This window comes from Hyla sarda, chromosome 3 (genome assembly GCF_029499605.1).
Source record: "Hyla sarda isolate aHylSar1 chromosome 3, aHylSar1.hap1, whole genome shotgun sequence".
NCBI classification, from domain to species: domain Eukaryota; kingdom Metazoa; phylum Chordata; class Amphibia; order Anura; family Hylidae; genus Hyla; species Hyla sarda.
This window is the reverse complement of record NC_079191.1, coordinates 142,980,151-143,001,570: the sequence shown is the minus strand read 5'-3', so window position 1 is coordinate 143,001,570 and position 21,420 is coordinate 142,980,151. Positions and strand designations below refer to the sequence as shown.

General features: G+C 40.5%; 1 protein-coding gene across 15 annotated transcripts in view; it reads left to right on the top strand.

The window, feature by feature from the left end:
* TNIK (TRAF2 and NCK interacting kinase) overlaps window positions 1-21,420 on the top strand; it is a 350,539-nt gene that overhangs the window by 199,960 nt on the left and 129,159 nt on the right. For all 15 annotated transcript variants that reach the window (XM_056565180.1, XM_056565178.1, XM_056565177.1 and 12 more), the window contains exons 10-12: window positions 10,883-11,058; window positions 12,041-12,107; window positions 15,181-15,385. In XM_056565180.1, coding sequence (XP_056421155.1) covers window positions 10,883-11,058; window positions 12,041-12,107; window positions 15,181-15,385 — 448 coding nt within the window. The remainder of the gene's footprint in view (window positions 1-10,882; window positions 11,059-12,040; window positions 12,108-15,180; window positions 15,386-21,420) is intronic.

The following is a 21,420-nucleotide window of genomic DNA, read 5'->3' as shown; positions in this document are numbered from 1 at the left end:
AAAAAAATGGTATATATGCAGCAAAAACAATAATAATATATCTTTCTCTACCCAGCATAAAGGAACAGTGCATTTACCAACCACTACAAGATACTGGTATACACCTTTTCATAGGATTGCCTGATTTATCGGATTGGACATACTGCTTTGCCATTTTTTTTTCTTCTCCCTTACAGGAATATTTATTACAGCACGGACATATATCTGTAGGACCATTGCATATTTTGCAAAACAGGGGATTTGTAATACTTCCTTTATTGTTGTTATTGTTTTACTGCTTGTACACCATTTTTATCACTTTATTTGTAGAAGAGAATCGCAAGGGCCCTGCGACATCCCTAATCACTATTAATAAATTGCATATTTTATCAGCTATAAATTTAGTAGTGGTCAGATCATTTTTCCCTACTCTTACTCTTTACCCTTCTCCTTCCTTACCAACCCCTCTTGTCTCTCCCCCTTCATTCTTTATCTCTTTATTCCCCTTTTTCCTTTCCTTTTTCTAAATTCTCACCATTATCACTATATATACGGTATTTGATATATTCTTTATTTATTTATTTATAATGTTACTTTAACCAATTTTTACTACCATACCTTTATATTACTAGCATCATAACACTACAATCAGTATCACCACTCCCACTGTGTCCCAGCTTATCCCTGTAGAGAGCATTGAGGACTGTTTCCTTTTTACTTATCTCTTCTAATCTGGCTTTGTTTGAGGTATTTTGGAATTATTGCATGGTCAAAAGAAGTAAATAACATCTAAAGGCTTTTAAAAAGGTTAGAGGATTTTCCTCCCTTATGTTTAATGCAGTACAACCAGGGTTTCTTATTGACTGACTGGTAGGAATAATCAGACAGAAAGATGATCTGATCAATTCCTGTTGAGAAACCAGAAGTTACTGTGAAGTCTAAACACCTGTTTATCAGCTAGTCAGTCTTGCCATGCAAAATTGGTAAAATGTGCCATATGATGATTTTCATAGAAGTAAGTAGAACGCTGCATCCAGACATACAGTTGCAAGAAAAAGTATGTGAACCCTTTGGAATTATATGGATTTTTGCCAAATTGGTCATAAAATGTGATCTGATCTTCATCTAAGTCGCAACAATAGACAATCACAGTCTGCTTAAACTAATAACACACACAATTAAATGTTACCATGTTTTTATTGAACACACCATGTAAACATTCACAGTGCAGGTAGAAAAAGTATGTGAACCCTTGGATTTAATAACTGGTTGAACCTCCTTTGGCAGCAATAACTTCAACCAAACGTTTCCTGTAGGAGTAATTCTTGACCATTCCTCTTTACAGAACAGTTTCAGTTCAGCAATATTCTTGGGATGTCTGGTGTGAATCACTTTCTTGAGGTCATGCCACAACATCTCAATTGGGTTGAGGTCAGGACTCTGACTGGGCCATTCCAGAAGGCGTATTTTCTTCTGTTTAAGCCATTCTGCTGTTCTGCTTCTATGCTTTGCGTCATTATCCTGTTTCAACACCCATGTTCTGTTAAGCTTCAGCTGGTGGACAGATGGCCTTAACCCCTTAAGGACCGGAGGTTTTTCCGTTTTTGCATTTTCGTTTTTTGCTCCTTGCCTTTAAAAAATCATAACTCTTTCAAATTTACACCTAAAAATCCATATGATGGCTTATTTTTTGCGCCACCAATTCTACTTTGTAATGACGTCAGTCATTTTGCCCAAAAATCTATGGTGAAGCGGGAAAAAAAATCATTGTGCGACAAAATTGAAAAAAAAACGCTGTTTTGTAACTTTTGGGGGCTTCCGTTTCTACGTAGTACATTTTTCGGTAAAAATGGCACCTTATCTTTATTCTGTAGGTCCATACGATTAAAATGATCCCCTACTTATATAGGTTTGATTTTGTCGGACTTCTGGAAAAAATCATAACTACATGCAGGAAAATTAATACGTTTAAAATTGTCATCTTCTGACCCCTATAACTTTTTTGTTTTTCCGTGTATGGGGCGGTATGAGGGCTCATTTTTTGCGCCGTGATCTGAAGTTTTTAACGGTACCATTTTTGCATTGATAGGACTTATTGATCACTTTTTATTCATTTTTAAATGATATAAAAAGTGACCAAAAATGCACTATTTTGGACTTTGGAATTTTTTTGCGCGCACGCCATTGACCGAGCGGTTTAATTAATGATATATTTTTATAATTCGGACATTTCCGCACGCGGTGATACCACATATGTTTATTTTTATTTTTATTTACACTGTGTTTTTTTTTTTTATTGGAAAAGGGGGGTGATTCAAACTTTTAATAGGGGAGGAGTTAAATGATCTTTATTCACTTTTTTTTTTCACTTTTTTTTTGCAGTGTTATAGGTCCCATAGGGACCTATAACACTGCACACACTGATCTTCTATGTTGATCACTGGTTTCTCATAAGAAACCAGTGATCAACGATTCTGCCGGATGACTGCTCATGCCTGGATCTCAGGCACTGAGCAGTCATTCGGCGATCGGACAGCGAGGAGGCAGGAAGGGGCCCTCCCGCTGTCCTGTCAGCTGTTCGGGATGCCGCGATTAGCCGCGGCTATCCCGAACAGCCCGACTGAGCTAGCCGGGAACTTTCACTTTTAGCCGCGCGGCTCAGCTTTGAGCGCGCGGCTAAAGGGTTAATAGCGCGCGGCGCCGCGATCGGCGCTGCGCGCTATTAGAGGCGGGTCCCGGCTTCACTATGACGCCGGGCCCGCCATGATATGACGCGGGGTTACTGTGTAACCCCGCGTTATATCAGAAGAGCAGGACCAAGGACGTACCGGTACGTCCTTGGTCCTTAAGGGGTTAAAGGGGTACTCCGATGGAAAACTTTTTTTTTTTTTTTATGAACTTGTGCCAGAAAGTTAAACAGATTAGTAAATTACTTCTATTAAAAAATCTTAATCCTTTTAGTACTTTTTAGCAGTTGTATGCTACAGAGGAAATTCTTTGATTTTTGAATTTCTTTTTTGTGTTGTCCACAGTGCTCTCTGCTGACACCTCTCCAGAGTAGCATAGGTTTGCTATGGGGATTTTCTCCTGCTCTGGACAGTTCCTGATACAGGCATCAGGTGTCAGCAGAGAGAACTGTGGACAACACAAAAAAGAAATTAAAAAAATAAAGATTTTCCCATGTAGCAAACAGCTGCTAAAAAGTACTGAAAGGATTAAGATTTTTTTAATAGAAGTTATTTACATATCTGTTTAACTTTCTGGCACCAGTTCATTAAAAAAAAAAAAAATAAAATAAAAATTCCACCTGAGTACCCATTTAAGTTCTCCAGCAAAATGTCTTGATAAACTTGGAATTTATTTTTCCTTCGATGATGGCAATCCGTTCAGGCCCTGACACAGCAAAGCAGCCCCAAACCATGATGCCCCTACCACCATACTTCACAGTTGGGATGAGGTTTTGAAGTTGGTGTGCTGTACCTCTTTTTCTCCACACATAGTGTTGTGTGTTTCTTCCTAACAACTCAACTTTGGTTTCATCAGTCCACAGAATATTTTGCCAGTACTGCTCTTGTGCAAACTGTAATCCATTCTTGTTTAGTGTTTTGTGTATCGTAGATTTGCTAACAGGGAGTTTAGCATATGGCAGAGACTTTTGTAAGTCTTTAGCAGACACTCTAGGATTCTTCACCTCATTGAGCAGTCTGCGCGGTGCTCTTGCAGTCATCTTTACAGGATGGCCACTCCTAGGGAGAGTAGCAGCAGTGCTGAACTTTCTCAATTTATAGACAATTCAATAAAAACATGGTAACATTTAATTCTTTGTGTGTTATTAGTTTAAGCAGACTGTGATTGTCTATTGTGACTTAGATGATCAGATCACATTTTATGACCAATTTGTGGAACAGGAACAGTACAAAAGGGGGTTAATAGGGCAAATTTGAACAATTTATCATGTACCTTAACCCCTTCCCGCTATTGGACGTATGCATACGTCCAGGCGAACTACATGTTCGCGCAAATGGACGTATGCATACGTCCAAGCGATCTCCTGCTCTGTCGCGGGCAGCGCAGGAGATCGCCGGCGGGACTCAGCTGTCAATCACAGCCGGAATCCCACCGCAGCTGCTGGGGCCGCGATCGCGCCGGTTCCGGCAGCATTAACCTCATAGATGCCGTGATCAGTTCTGATCACGGCATCTATGGTGTTTGCAGGGGGAGCGCTCTCCCCCTGCCCACCAACGGCGGCACCGCGATAAAATATGGGGGATCGGGGGTGTCCAAGACACCCTCCAACCCCCTGAAGAGATAGGAGTGAGGTGACAGGGGTGCCACCCCTTCTTATCCCTGCTATTGATCGGCGGAGCGACCGACCAATAGCAGACTGGGGACGGGGGGTTAAAGTTCGGTTCCCCCCCGCTATGCCCACCCATCGGTGTCCGGGCACAGCGGGGGGAACTGTGTAGTAGCGGCGGTGGCGGTCACTTACCCGGCGGCGGAGCTCCAGATGACGGCGGCGGCGGCTGTGATCATGGCGGCGGTGGAGGCGAGTATGGCGGCGTGCCCGGGAGTCTGCTGCCTAGCAACATCTGCAGGGCGACCGTTTGGAGAGTGGTTTCTAAACTGTGGCCCTCCAGATGTTGCAAAACTACAACTCCCACCATGCCTTGACAGCTGTTTGCTGTATTGGCATGCTGGGATTTGTAGTTTTGCAAGATGGGGTTCAGGTTAGAGATCACTGACAGTGGTCTCTAAACTGTAGCCCTCCAGATGTTACAAAACTACAACTCCCAGCATGCCCAGACAGCAGTTTGCTGTCTTAGCATGCTGAGATTTGTAGTTTTGCAACATCTGGAGGGCCACAGTTTAGAGACCACTGTCAGTGATCTCCAGCCTGAACCCCTCTAAATCTTGCAAAACTACAACTCCCAGCATTCAGGAACAGCAAAAGGCTGTCTCGGCATGCTGGGAGTTGTACTTGCGTGCCTCCAGCTGTTGCATAACTACATCTCCCAGCATTCCCTTTGGCAATCAGTACATGCTGAGAGTTGTAGTTCTGCAACAGCTGGAGGCACACTGGTTGGGAAATACAAAGTTAGGTAATAGGTTCTATTACCTAACTCAGTATTTTCCAACCAGTGTGCCTCCAGCTGTTGCAAAACTACAACTCCCAGCATGCACGTTCTGTCAGTGCATGCTGGGAGTTGTAGTTTTGCCCCCCCTCCCATGTGAATGTACAGGTTACATTCACACTGGCAGCGGATTACAGTGAGTTCCCCGCTTCAAGTTTGAGCTGCGGCAAATTTTCCGCCGCAGCTCAAACTCCTAGCGGGAGACTCAGTGTAATCCGCCATCAGTGTGTAGCCTAAAAACACTACACTAACACAAAATAAAGAGTGAAACACTACATATACACACATACACTGCCCACCCCCCCCCCCCCTTCCCCCCCATTAAAAATGAAAAACGTATCCTACGGCAGTGTTTCCAAAATGGAGCCTCCAGCTGTTGCAAAACAAAAACTCCCAGCATTTCCGGACAGCCATTGACTGTCCAAGCATGCTGGGAGTTTTGCAACAGCTGGAGGCAAATCCCTAATTTAGGCCTCAAATGCGCATGGCGCTCTCACTTTGGAGCCCTGTCGTATTTCAAGGCAACAGTTTAGGGCCACATATGGGGTATTGCCGTACTCGGGAGAAATTGCCTAACAATTTTTCTCCTTTTACCCCTTATGAAAAGGTAAAGTTGGGGTCTACACCAGCATGTTAGTGTAAAAAAACAATTTTTGTACACTAACATACTGGTGTTGCCCCATACTTTCGAATTTCACAAGCGGTAAAAGAAAAAAAGCCCCCAAAATTTGTAAAGCAATTTCTCCTACGTACGGAGATACCCCATATGTGGGCGCAAAGTGCTCTGCGGGCGCACAACAAGGCTCAGAAGGGTGAGTGCACATTTGAGGTCTAAATTGGTGATTTGCAAAGGGGTGGCTGATTTTACAGCGGTTCGGACATAAGCGCAAAACAATAAATACCCACATGTGACCCCATTTTGGAAACTACACCCCTCACGGAATGTAACAAGGGGTATAGTGATCATTTACACCCCACAGGTGTCTGACAGATCTTTGGAACAGGGGTCTGTGAAAATGAAAAATAAAATTTTTAATTTGCACAGCCCACTGTTCCAAAGATCCGTCATGCCGAATGCCAGTGGGGTGTAAATTCTCACTGCACCCCTTATTACATTCCGTGAGGGGTGTAGTTTTAAAAATGGGGTCACATGTGGGGGGGTCCACTGTTCTGGCACCACGGGGGGCTTTGTAAATGCACATGGCCAAATTCTCCCTCCAAAAGCTCAATGATGCTCCTTCTCTTCTGAGCATTGTAGTTCGCCCCCAGTGCACTTCACATCCACTTATGGGGTATTTCCATACTCAGAAGAGATGGGGTTACAAATTTTGTGGGGTATTTTCTGCTATTATCCCTTGTAAAAATGTGGGGGGAAAACAAGCATTTTAGTGTAAAGAAAAAAAAAATCTTTTTTACATATGCAAAAGTCGTGAAACACCTGTGGGGTATTAAGGTTCACTTTACCCCTTGTTACGTTCCCCAAGGGGTCTAGTTTCCAAAATGGTATGCCATGTGGGTATTTTTTGCTGATCAGCAGAAAGAATGAACATGTTCATTCTTTCGACGGAATTATGCGCCCACTGCATTGCCGTCAATAGTGACAACGCAGGGCTGCGCAGTCTTACGACTGGAGGATTTCACTGGCAGCCCCCAGATAGAATTTCCGCTTGCATGGTTGAACAAGTGGAGATTCTGTAGTGTAAACATACTCTAAAGTGTCTATATCTAGGAGTTCTAAAGGCCTAAAAAAAAAAAAAAAATGTATCCCCCCTCCCCCTGTCTGCAGGATAGGGGATAAGTGTTTGATTTCAGGGGGTCTGAGCGCTGGGACACCCCGCAATCTCCTGCACAGTGCCCTGGTTCTCCACATGAATAAAGTGTGTTGACCACGGCACGAAGAGATGGCTAACGCTCCCCCTCCACACATTTAATTCATATGGAGAGTGGTGGCACCGGCAGAAGATCGCGGGGTCCCAGAAGTCGGACCCTGCAATTTAACACTTATCCTGCGGATAGGGATTACGTTTTTTTTTTTTTTTTACTGGACTACTCCTTTAATGGCATACAGATATCTATAGGTGTGTCCTGAGTAGGTTGTGGTCAGAGATCAAGAAGGGAAAGTCATATTAAAGATATGCCAGAAAGTTAAACAGATTTGTAAATTACTTCTATTAAAAAATCTTAATCCTTCCTGTACTTATTAACTGCTGAATACTACAGTGGAAATAATTTTCCCTTTGAAACACAGAGCTGTCTGCTGACATCACGATCACAGTGCTCTCTGCTGACATCTCTGTCCATTTAAGGAACTGCCAGAGTAAAAGGAAATCTCCATAGCAAACATATGCTGTTCTGGGCAGTTCCTAAAATGGACAGAGATGTCAGCAGAGAGCACTGTGCTCGTGATGTCAGCAGAGAGCTCTGTGTTTCAAAAAGAAAATAATTTCCGCTGTAGTATTCAGTAGCTAATAAGTAAAGGAAGGATTAAGATTTTTTTTAATAGAAGTAATTTGCAAATCTGTTTAACTTTCTGGCACCAGTTGATTAAAAAAAAAAAAAAAAAAAGTTTTTCACCGGAGTACCCCTTTAAAGCCATAAACAAAGCAAAATGTGAAAATACCAGATCTAGCATATCTCTTTTCTTGTTGGGTAGTCAGAAAAAGGTTGTAAAAGACTGTAAGAGGAAGTTAAAAAAAACTGAGAAGCAGATTGGGTGGTGAAAGGGGTTGTGAGTGGGTATTACACAAAATAAGAAATAAGGAAGGCAGTTATAAGTCAAAAAAAGGGGAGTTTGTTGCACAGTGACAGAAACTTCAACAGTACAAAGTTAAGAGATAGAAGACATGCGACAAATGTTTTCGAACTGCCAGCCCTCTTTATTTTTTTAACATGGGAGTCGATGGGAACCATACAGAACCGTATGTGCGTACAGTTCCAGCCAGTTTTCACCATACGGTTTTTGAGTTTGCACAGTTTTTTTGCTTGGAATTTTTAATCAAACAAGTGAAACTTTATTCTTAATGGAATGAAAAGTATAAAGCGTATCATTTTTTTTTTTTCTTAAATAACTGATGCAACCTGACATCATTATTAAAACCGGATAAGATTTTAAAATTTGTACACACGTTTTGATACAATTTAGTCAGGTTTTGAGGAATCCGTTTTTTTATCAAAAACCTGAAGCCTGATACGATAACTGTATTGTAAAAACTTGGTGGGAACCCAGCCTAAGAAATAGGAATTAGCAGTAAGTGAACCAGGATTAGTAGAGATGATTACATCAGTTGATGGCGGGGGTATAAAGATAGACAGCTGATGGTTCAGTGATTTATGATCCCTGCTTTTGTGTTTGACAGTGGAATCAGATGGCTTTAGTTAAGAAAGTGAATGTGAGTGATACGGTATGTGGGTTAGAGAAGGAGGGAGGGACTAAGGTGGATGGAATCCAGGAAGTCTGTTACTACATTTTAAAGCGAACGGCTAAAATGAAGACAGAAGCTGTGAACTTGTCATAGGAGGATTATGCAATTTCTGGTGGAGTAGCTGCAAATAGGAGAAGATGGAGTGTGTCCTCATTCTATTCTGATATATATGGCTGTACCTAACCTATTGCCAACAGGTGTGATATGAGTTCATGGAATGTGCACAAAGGAACTGGTTTTCACTGGTTTACTATGTACTCTATCACATCTGCCCGACACGTCCTACATCATACCTGGTACACAGACACCTCTTAAATTATATTTTGTTATTGCTGGTAATGCATGTATATTGAAATATCTGATACAACGAACCACCGCTCATACAGAAATCCTTACATAGTCCCTTATTGCCATTATTATTGGAGAAGAGCCAAACAAATGCTGTGCATGTAGGGTGGAAAGTTGACCACTGATGTGTGCCTGCTGATATAAAACTTTCTATGAACAGTTAAATCTTCATTAGGAATTATCCATTTGATAACAAACCATACAAAAAAACACATTTAAAAGATAATCTGTCCTTGGCTAAAAGGAATTATTGTAGAATAGAAAAATAGAACTGATTTCTCAAAAATTAGCACCACACCTGTTCTCAGATTGTGTGAGGTATTGCAGCTCTGCTCCATTGATGTAAATAGGGCCAAGTTGCATGTTCTTAGACAATTGGTGGACAGGAATGGTACTTTTTTGCAGGAAATCCGCAGTTTTTTAAATTTCTTTATAACCCCTTTAAGCAACCAAAACAGCTGGCTCTCCTGTACAGAGGATGGAGCGGGAAGTGGAACGATATCGGATGTCTCCCATATGCAACTTGCATGACTGATAATGTTTTTAACATCTGGCTTCTGCCATGACAAGTGTCCAGGAGGCGAGCTCTAGTGGTAGTCTACTAGTGACTAAATGGGTTTCATTTCTGAACGTATAAGTTTATTGTATAGGACTACATTGTCTGCGGTGCTTTGAGTCCTAAATAATAAAGGTATACATTCGGAGAACTGATCATATGTAGTCACATGTAGACTACATACAGTCTTCTAAACATTAAACTCTATGGGCCTGCTGTGAACATCCTGGTCTTCTAGTATGACCATATTTACCTCCAAAGTACTGGCCGCACTGTGAAAAACAGCCTATGCAGTCTTATTTAATAGATGAATCTCAGGTTATTAAATCGCCTACACTGTGAAGCACATGCTTCCCTGCAAATTTATCTAAGATTGTGATTCTAACCACTTTTATATTCTTGCTTTGCAAGGTTTTGGTTTGTGATTTTGCAGCTATAGCATCAATCAGAAACTTTTCATTTTTACTATTATATAAAAAAAACTTAAAGCTTAATTGCTGTCATTTGAATAAAAGTTCCCAACTTTTTTCGGCTTGAAGCGTCCCTTTCAGAAATTTTTTGACACGCAACAAAAAAAAAAAAATACTAAAAAGAAGCAATGCACAATATCTATATATCTGTTGGCTATATATATATATATATATATATATATATATATATATATATATATATATATATATATATATATTGCAGTGGTGCTATATGCAGCATCTCATAGATGACGTCTTCTCTGTTCAGACTCTTTCACTTTTCCCTTTTCTTCTCCATCTGGCCCGGGAGATGACTATTTCTTCTAGCCACAACTCTTCAACGCAGAACCCGCATTTTTCCAGCATCAGCCTCCCCTTTTCTCCACAAATATACAGGGGTGACAGAGGAATGTAGAGGAGTGTACATAGGTGACAGAGGGGTGACAGAGGGTGCAGTACCTGAAGCTGAGCTATGGTTCCAGCTCCATGCCTAGCTGTGGGGGACAGGCAAGAATCCAGAGGTGGATACACGAGGAACAGAAAAGTATCCCTTTCCCTGCGTGTGTGTGTGCGCGTGTGTGTGTGCGCGTGCATCACCTTCCCGACCCCGCACCTGTGACTCATGGCACCGAAGGGAGGAAAGTCTGTGTGTGCACTGCCTGCTGTGTTCTAAATGACAATACCTGCTATGTTCTAAAAGGCTACATATCAAAAGTTTATTCAAGTGATTCTTTAAGCCTTTTTTTTTCTTGGATTTTTTCATTGATGTCCTATCCTCAGGCAATCAGTATCTGATTGGTGGAAACACAACACACAGCCCCTATAAAGTTTTAAAACCATGATCCTGATCCTTCTTTGTGTATCTGGATAGCATACTTTGAGAACATGAAAGTATTGGAATGTCATTCCCTGTGTTAGATAAATCGACTAATCTTTATATTATATATTTACATTCAATTTTTAATGTGTTTTCAGGTCTAAAAAATTTCAGTCCTTTATTGAAAGCTGTCTTGTAAAAAACCATAGCCAAAGACCCACAACAGAGCAGCTTATGAAACATCCATTTATAAGAGACCAACCAAATGAGAGACAAGTTCGAATTCAGCTCAAGGACCATATTGATCGAACAAAGAAAAAAAGAGGAGAGAAAGGTGAGGAAATTACCGTACCAATATTCATGACTTGTGAATGGAGTTTTATGATGTATAAACCAGATTTCAGTCCCGGTTATGAGATTAAGAATGACCTTGATGGAAGAGTAACTCCGATTTCAAATATACTGAAAATGTAATGAACGGCACTGTGCGTAAATCCAGAAATAGTAGAGGGTACACAGCTCAATGGTCCAGACAATCAAGAAATCAGACAAAGAAAGTGGCACCCCATAAGTCTTCAATAGAATAGTGTTTGTTTACTCGCATGTTCCATGCAACATCTCCATGGAAGGGTTAAAATGTTGCATGAAACATAAGGTTCAATAAATAAATAAACCTTGTTCTATTGAAGATTTTACAATGCTGCTTTTTATTTTTTTTGTTTGCCAGATGTCAAGTGTGACAATCGCCTTGTCAATTCTTAATTTTTATCACCATGGCATAGTGGCCCAGATTTATCAATCTGTGTGAGAGAAAAAGTGGAGTGGTTTTCCCACAGCAACCAATCACAGCTCAGCTTTCACTTTACCACAGCTAGTTTCTCTCTCACACAGTTTGATAAATCTGGGCCAATGTCTTTGCTGTTGGAATGAACCTAGTTAAAGGGGTACTCCGGCACTAAGACATCTTCTCCCCTATCCAAAGGATAGGGGATAAGTTGCCTGACCGTGGGGGTCCCGCCGCTGGGGACCCCCGTGATCTTGCACGCAGCAGTCCGTTAAGATCGGTCCCCGGAGCGTGTTTGCTCCGGGTCTGATTACTGGTGATCACGGGGGCCGTAGCATTGTAACGTCACGCCCCCGTGATAAGATGTCTTAGTGCCGGAGTACCCCTTTAAGCTTAATTTCAGGCAAATTATAAACCTTTTCTTTCTTGCATTTATGTTGATTAGACTTTCTCTATAGCAGTTCTTACTAAATGTTTAGTGAATGCTCCTAAACTGTTAGTTGATGGTTAAAAGTAAACTGCATCTTTGCAGATGAAACGGAATACGAATATAGTGGAAGTGAAGAGGAGGAGGAAGATAATGATTCAGGGGAACCAAGGTAAATCATTTTATAAACAAATGCTTCTCTGCTCAAATGAATTACATTTGATGTATTAAAAGAACTACTGACAGTGATGGGTTTTCGTATAACTATGAATTTAGTTTTTCAAGGTTATTGTACTCAATCTGAAAGGGTGTGTTTGCTTTCCAAAGGCGGAGGTGTCCCTTTCCTCTTAGACTTTACCAATAATAGTACGACAGACACTACTACAAACATTTGTATATAGTTTTATTCTAGGATACTTTTTATTTTTTTGATTTGTTTGGGTGAAACAACATTTGAAATTTCTAGTAAATACATAGTACACCATAATGCACTTAGAAAGATGTTCATTCCTCTTTTCTAGTCTATTGCCTAGTCTGTTATGCAATATTTTCAATGCATTTTCAATGCATAAGTATGTATTTTAAACTTTGTTTGGGTGAAACAACATTTGAAATTTCTAGTAAATACATAGTACACCATAATGCACTTAGAAAGATGTTCATTCCTCTTTTCTAGTCTATTGCCTAGTCTGTTATGCAATATTTTCAATGCATAAGTATGTATTTTTAAACTGAATTGGTATGCATGTGTAATTGGTGTCCAGTCAACTTGTAAATGAGTTTATTTTTTAATTTATTTAAGGAGAATAATTTATTACAAAACAGAAATAGCAGTCAAATGGCACTTAATACATAAAAGCAAAAACATGAAATGAAGTTATGTTGTGCTGCGCAGTTCATCTCTGATTTGAAAGGAGCCTAAAATGTTTTGTTTGGTAGGTTCTGTGGAGACAGGTCTTGACCTGCAGAAATATCGATGGTGATTTAGCCCAGATAGTAAAGAAAATAAAAAGTAAACACCTTCGATAAGAGAAAACATCACCTTTGAATTAGGGGATTGGGTAGGTAGGGAGAGGGGCATGGGGAGAGGATATAGAGTAAAGTAAACCTTATTAATTATACTATATTCATTACAAAAATGTCTAATATGGGGGTACAATTTTTGAGAATGGGCTGTCAAGGGATACTCAGGCAAAAAAAAGCCACTGCTCTAAACATAGAGGATGTCCCCTTGACATGGTTACCGGCCTAGGTATAAGAATATAACTAGAAATATCTCTTTTCTCCAGAAGTGACCCCCTTCTTGTTGGGAAAGATCATTGTCCTTTTTTCCTGCCAAGAGCCTGTTTACCTTTCTGGACCTACAGTTTTCAGCTTCACAGTCTATATTAGGGTAGTTAAAATCCTCCATAATAATTACTTCCCCCTTCTTTGCTGCCTCATCTATTTGTTCTCTCAGTAGGTTTTCTGCTGCTTCTATTATACTTGGCAACTTATAAGAGACATCTATCAGTAAATTATTGTTCTTACCCCCTCCCCTTAATTCCACCCTTAGAGACTCTACATGATCATTTTCCTCACCTATGGCCTTGTGCAGAATGGGCCTAAGACAGGATTTTACATATAAGCAAACCCCTCCCCTTTTCTTACTTGTACAGTCCCTAGTTTAAACACTCCTCACATTTTGTCCACAAATCCAAACCACTCCTTCCTACACCAGTTTCTGAGCCACTTGTTTATCTCAGCACTACAATCGAATATATGAAACATTTGTAATCTATCTTAGTAGTTGTCCTGTTATTACCCCCCCCCCCCCCTTTCTGTTGCTCATATCCTCTCCGAAAATCAGCTCAGCTTTATCCTACTACATAAGCAATACAATGTATGAAGGGGGGAGGAGAGAGCCCCGCCCACCAGCTCTGTAGGAACTGCAAATTATAGATGAAGCCTTCAGAACAGAAATCAGCTAGCAATAACATATACAGTTTATATAATACTAAAAGTGTAGATTATAGAATAATGAAAAATAGAGAAAAAGGTTAGGAGATGATGATATAAGTATATAATGTTTATTATATGTAATCTGCCTTCACCTCAGCAGGGCCCTTGCATAAGGTGAACAGCAATATAAAACACTTTGTAAATTGTGGCAGTAAAATTGTATCATTAAAATAAGACAATATAAAGAAATCTAAAATATGATTGTTGCACTTAATCCGTTGGTGATATAGTTCGTATATCTATGAATTGTAATTGTCCGTAGGTGATATAGGTGCACTTATTGCATTTAGTTTAAGATTATTTGCAGAAACAGAACTGTTTTTGCAAGAACTGTTTCTGCAAATAATCTTAAACTAAATGCAATAAGTGCACCTATATCACCTACGGACAATTACAATTCATAGATATACGAACTATATCACCAACGGATTAAGTGCAACAAGCATATTTTAGATTTCTTTATATTGTCTTATTTTAATGATACAATTTTACTGCCACAATTTACAAAGTGTTTTATATTGCCGTTCACCTTATGCAAGGGCCCTGCTGAGGTGAAGGCAGATTACATATAATAAACATTATATACTTATATCATCATCTCCTAACCTTTTTCTCTATTTTTCATTATTCTATAATCTACACTTTTAGTACTTTAGAGGACTGGTAATTACATATCTACAATACTACATAGCTTTAGGCCTTTTAGGGTGAAGGTAACACCGTTAACCTCGAGTACTATATCTTATATCCTAGGTGAGCTACACAATTTTTTTTTACTTTCTATGCAGTTTATATAATAGCCAGAAATATAGCAGCTTCTCCTTAAAGTGTGCCCGTCATTCCAGGTACACTTTAAGATCAGGGGACTCGGGAATCCCCTTTAAGTTGTTAAGAAATCTAATCACCTGTGCCTGTTAAGCCTTTAAGTAGGAGCATTGCCATAAAAGCTAATGAAATGATCATGACTCCAAATAACATATGGGACAGACCTTTCCTCCTACCAGGCAGTTTTTAACCACTCTGTAATAAAGAACGCCCGGTGTAGGACACATAACTAGGTTGCTCCCTCAAGGCACCTTGGGGCCATGGCACCTTTTTTAGGGACTAAAAGAATTTCTTCCCAATCTTAAGAAATAGTATCAGCTAACACCTCCTGTTTTGTCTCAGTCCTTACAAAACAGAGAAGACCTGCTCATTCTATATAGATTATGCATTTCTTAATGGTTTGTTACCTGTGTGTTCAGCTCCATCTTAAATCTACCCGGGGAGTCCACCCTCAGACGGGACTTTTTGAGGCTGCAGTTGGCTAACAAGGAACGTTCAGAGGCCCTTAGACGTCAGCAACTAGAACAGCAGCAGCGTGAAAATGAAGAACACAAAAGACAACTTCTGGCTGAGAGGCAAAAACGTATTGAAGAGCAGAAAGAACAAAGACGACGCTTAGAAGAGGTACGCGTTGTGTCGCTCTGAAAATGAATGTGCAGTTTTTTTAGGGCAGAGAGCACATCTATTTAAATTTTAAAAATCATTTTTATAGTGTTAATTTTATATTATTTTTACCTGGAAAAAAAATCCATTTAGCAAACCATTGTGGAAATCAGTGGTGCCCCCCTCTTCCCCCAATGCTTGCATTATGTAAAAGCTATGCAATCTATTTAGAATTCCTCAATGGTTCCTTCAGGTCCGGTTTTTTGCTCTTGTACTCTAATGCTTTTATTTATGCTGCTAGCTGAGAAAATACACGTAAATGGAAAAGTTCCCACGTGCTGCATACAAACATGTATTTTACTTCATTTGGAATCAATTATCACACCAAGAAAGTGCAGAGTACAAAATGAGTAAGATCAGTAAATGTATCTTTACTCAAATCCAAAGTAATAGAGACATTAAAAAGCAGACATTTATACACCCATATAGATGGTACAAATTGGTCTGTATCAAAATAGTAAATATTATATATGGTACACAAGCCAGGTGGCATAGGAACAACTGGCAAACACCAGAAAATAATAATGAGGTTTTTTTTTTTTAATTACTTATTTTGGATCTAAATAAAGATAACTAAAGATAACATTATTGATAATTTTTATTGATCGCTTTTTGCTCCGTTCTGTAGTCTTTATATGTGAGCGCAATTGAGCAACCATATAGTGCTTATTAGCACAATTGTAAGTATAATAAATCAGTTACTATGTCGGAATTAAAAGATATATAAATTATGCTACTTGGATATACAGTGCCCCCCCCGCCGCCGACCTACAATGGCCCCGACATACGATAATTTCAACATGCGATGGCCTCTCAGAGGCCATTGCATGTTGAAGGCAGCATCAACATACGATGCTTTTTTATGTTGGGGCCATCGCATAAACGGCTATCCGGCAGTGCTGACTGCTTCAGCTGCCACCGGATAGCCGTTTACGGTGCCCTGTGAGCTCCGGTGATGGTCACTCACCTATCCTCGGGGCTCCAGTGCGTTCTTTTCGGGATCCTCTGCATTGCCGGCGCTCTCCATCGACGTCATCACGTCGCTGCGCACGCCGTCCCGTCTTCCAATAGGAGCGGCGTGTGTAGCGACGTGATGGCGGGACGGAAGCGCGGATGCCGGGGAAGCAGAGGCCTTACCGGAGCGTCAGGGACGCCGCGGCAGCGATGGACAGCGACATCCTGGGCAGCGGTGGCGAGCGGTGATGGTCCGGAGCGGCGGGGACACGTGAGTACAACTTCCTCTAACAGTGGTCTACAACCTGCGGACCTCCAGATGTTGCAAAACTTCAACACCCAGCATGCCCGGACAGCCAACGGCTGTCCGGGCATGCTGGGTGTTGTAGTTTTGCAACATCTGGAGGTCATCAGGTTGTAGACCACTGTCCTATACTTTACATTGCACGGATCCCTCAACATACGATGGTTTCAACAAACGATGGTCCATTTGGAACGGATTACCATCGTATGTTGAGGGACCACTGTATATTGAATATGTAACATACAAGACAGCTCTCTACCAAAATAGCAGGTGTAATGAAATGTTATTCTAGTCAATAAATCTGTCTAGAAGCAATATAAATAGTTGAAATGCAGTGTGTGTAGGCAAGTACTTATGTTCTCAGCCATTTTCTTATTAATTTTTTATTAGGTTTGAATGTTTACTGATGACACAAAAGGAATGCTTTGTCTAAAATGTAGTATGGGCAGTTCTGTGTTTGCAAAGACTTCAGAAGAGAAGGATTTAGGGGTAGTGATTTCTGACTAGCTTCAAATGAGTCAACAGTGCTGCCAGGCAGTAGGGAAAGCAGGTTGAATGCTTTGCTGCATAGCTTGAAGTATAACCTATAGGATGATGGAAATTGTGATCCTGCTGTATAGACCTCTAGTAACACTATATCTGGAATACTGGCCCAGATACCGTATATCAAAGTGTGTGAGAGAGAAAGACAGTGATGTTCTCACCGCAACCAATCACAGTTCAGCTAACGAGCTCTGGTAAAGTGAAAGCAGAGCTGTGATTGGTTCTTTTTTTTCTCTCACACAGTTTGATAAATCTGGGCCACTGTGTTCAGTTCTGGAGACCTCATCAACAAATAGCAATGTATAAAATAGTTTTTGTTTTCTGGGTAAAACTTCTTGATTATTGATGACCTTTCCTTAGGATAGGTCGTTGGTGACAGATCCAGGGTGCTATCACCTACCATCCCCTGCAATCAGCGGTTTGTCATTGCCACACGGCCACCATACACAGTGAAACAAAGCAGGATACAGGTGACTCCATACATTGTGCAGTAGTTATACTCGGTTACTGCAGTTTAGCTCTTATATTTTTTAATGGGAATTGAGCTACAGTAACCTAGCTTGATCACTACATCATGTAGAGAGCTGCATGCTTCCTGCTGAGTTTCACTTGTATATTTAAGTGTCCGTTCCCTGGCAAACAGCTGATTGGAGGGGTTGCCGGGTGTCTATAATATTGATGACCTTTTTCTGAGGAGAAATCATCCATTCAATTTTGCCAGAAAACCCCATTTATAGAGTTAAATCTGTATAGTCTGGAGGAAAGCAGGAGGGTGAGGGTGAATAGGAATATGTTGAAGGGTAAAATAAGGTTCTGGTTAACCAGAAATCGAAAAACAGAGCGAATTTCATTCAAAAAACGCTCCCTGTATGTCTCCAGGTTGGGTGTGGTTCTGCAGATCAGTTCCATTGAAGTGAATGTAGCCAAGTTGTAATACCACACCCAACCTGGGGACAGACAGGAAGCGGTTTTTGAAAGGATTTAGCTCTGTTTTTCGGTTCCTTGATAACCCCTTTAAGTCATTGGATTGTCTCCAGCAGCTTCTGTTTGCCGGCCCCATTGGCATAGATTGAAAGATCTCTTCCAACTGTATATCCAAACAGAGAGAGATCTATGAATTAAGGCCTTAGGGGCAGTGAGAAAAGCCACAGCCATGATTCATGGTTCAGGCAGCATATGTTCTAGCTTCTATGTGCTACACAAATGGAAAGGTTCATGGCTTCTAGTTACTGTTGGTTTTTAATATGATAGTGTTAATCTATGTATGTTTTGAATTCCATGTGAACTCTTTTTAGGATATTGGCCGGTTTGTGAACTGTTTTTTTTTTTTTTTTTTTTGTTACTTCCTCTAACAATAATGTACTACATTATAGAGGACATTTTTTGTTCTCTTTGCTTTGTTATATGAATAGTTTTTGGTATATAAATAGTTTATATGTAAGTTGGTGGACATAAAAAGCAACTACGGTAGCTCTTGTATTGTGATAAACCAGCAATTTAAGGTGCTAATGTTGAGCAGACAGCAGCGCAACCCATGAATGAACTGTTCCCGTTATGCTTCACAAATTGCTATACAAAATATAGGTTGCAAAACTTCTTCAATAGTCCAAGGTACAAAAAACCTGCTCACTTAAAATAGAGTGGCTGACATATAGCACTACAGCACACGGAAGCTAAATATGGGCTTTCTGAAACATAGGCAGATTGCATCTTTTGTAAAGGCTGAATGATGAACAAGCTCAAGGTATTATATATCACTGCAGCATTATGTGCCTACTTTATGTCCCTTTACTGGCAATTGGCTTTGCTAAACACAGGAAAGAGTGGGTGCTGTAGTGGCTGCTCAGCACATGCTTGACAAGATGTCCTGTCTGATAAGCACTGAGGCGCAGCAGCGCTGCTGCCCTTCAACAGGAAGTGGAGAGAGCGATTACAGATGCATCAGTGTTGACAAGTTCCTTTACAGTGTACTACCCATGTCTAAGTAAAGAAGTGTATGTGCACAGATGGATATATTTATAAATAGATGTATACTACATATTACTGTGGTTATAGATAGATAATTTCTTATACATATATTTGTTTGAAATACAGATAAATGTGCTGTAGTTTTAGAATTACGTAATGCAACCAATGCACTAAAATCTCAAGTGTGAAAAAAATTTAATGCATTTAAGATGTTAAAGAATTACCCAGGTCTATAATAATCTTTTTTGCTACTACATACTGATTATACTACTACATACTAGAACATAAGGCTTCCTTGATGCTTAACCTTAAGGACCCAGCCCATTTTCATCTTAAGGACCCGGCCATTTTTTGGCACATCTGACCACTGTCACTTTAAGCATTAATAACTCTGGGATGCTTTTACCTTTCATTCTGATTCAGAGATAGTTTTCTCGTGACACATTCTACTAAAATTTGTTCGATACTTGCATCATTTCTCCAAAATTTGATGGAAAAAATTGAAAATGTAGCATTTTTTTTTTAACTTTGAAGCTCTGCTTATAAGAAAAATGGATATTCCAAATAAATTATATATTGATTCACATATACAATATGTCTACTTTATGTTGGCATCATAAAGTTTACATGTTTTTACTTTTGGAAGACATCAGAGGGCTTCAAAGTTCAGCAGCAATTTTAAATTTTTTCACAAAATTTTCAAAATCGAAATTTTTCAGGGACCAGTTCAGTTTTGAAGTGGATTTGAAGGGCCTTCTTTTTGGGGGGCATGTCACATTTAAAAAGCCCCTATGGTGCCATAACAGCAAAAAAACAAACAAACACATGGCATACTATTTTGGAAACTACACCCCTCAAGGAATGTTACAAGGTGTACGGTGAACCTTAACACCCCACAGATGTTAGATAAATGCTCATAAATTTTACCCCACAGGTGTTTGATAAATGTTCAAGAGAGAATGTCACCGTAAATTTGTAAGTACATTTCTTTGGAGTAAGGACATACCTCATATCTGGACGTAAACAGCTCTGTGGGTGCACACCGGTCTCTGAAGAGCAGGAGCACAATCGGGGTGTGTGTGGGGGGGGGAAGTATGTAGTATGTTTGTGCTTGGTGTTAACCTCAGGACCCCCCCCCCCCCGGGCATTTGCACGGGGTGCCTGTTGATAGATATCAGCAGTCACCCCGGTCCCCGCCCGGCGCATGGCGGGGACCGAAATTCCCATGGGCGTACAGGTAGGTCCTGGGTCCTTAAGTATCAGGGAGTCAGGGCGTACCTGTACACCCTGGGTCCCTAAGTGGTTAAAGGAGTACTGCAGAGGGGCCAACCGCTCTGACCCCCCGCGATCTCCAAAAAAGCATTGTTGAGGCTCCGCACGGCTAATGCGGATAGGGGATTAATGTCTAGGGCTGCAGATCTCCTTTAACATAGTTCCATCCAACTCACTCTTATTTTGTGGATTGAATGACTCAAGTTCAAAAGGAGAATTGGGTTACGGCCAGAAAGCTTCAAAAGAAGGCATCTACTTACATGACCTCAGAAAGAGGAATTGACTGCCTGCAACAGAAAAGGCAGCAAGGCCGATGAAGGTGTCAGGAAGAGATTATGGTTAAAGGGGTACACCTCTGTTTATGTCAAGAACTGTCCAGGGCAGGAACAAATCCCCATAGCAAACCATTGCTGCTCTGGACAGTTCCTAGGAGAGATATGGCTTCAAACAGGACGCCGGCTCCACGAGGCACAGGATAGACTCGGCATAAGTCCAGGTAAAATGGAAAGTTTATTCCCAAAATGCAACGCATTTCACTGCAATCTCGCAGCTTCATCATGCATGATATAGACAGGTAAGGTGCTTATTTATAAGGGTAACAATTAACCCTGCCACTGGTTTCTTTTTTTTTTTTTCCTCTTTTTTTGTTTTTATATATATGTCCTATTTGTTTTTTCACTTTTCCTTTTTTTTAGCCAAATGTGGGTTTATGTTACTGTTTACTAGAATTGTATGCGCATATTTGTTGAATGTTCAGCAATTTTCCACCTGTCTTGTGTCTCCACCACTGCTACAGCAGTGAGATGGTTAATTGTTACCCTTATAAATAAGCATCTTACCGGTCTATGTCATGCCTGATGAAGCTGCGAGATTGCAGTGAAACGCATTGCATCTAGGTAATAAACCACTTTCCCTTTTACCTGGTCTTATGTAGAGTCTGTCCTGCGCCTCATGG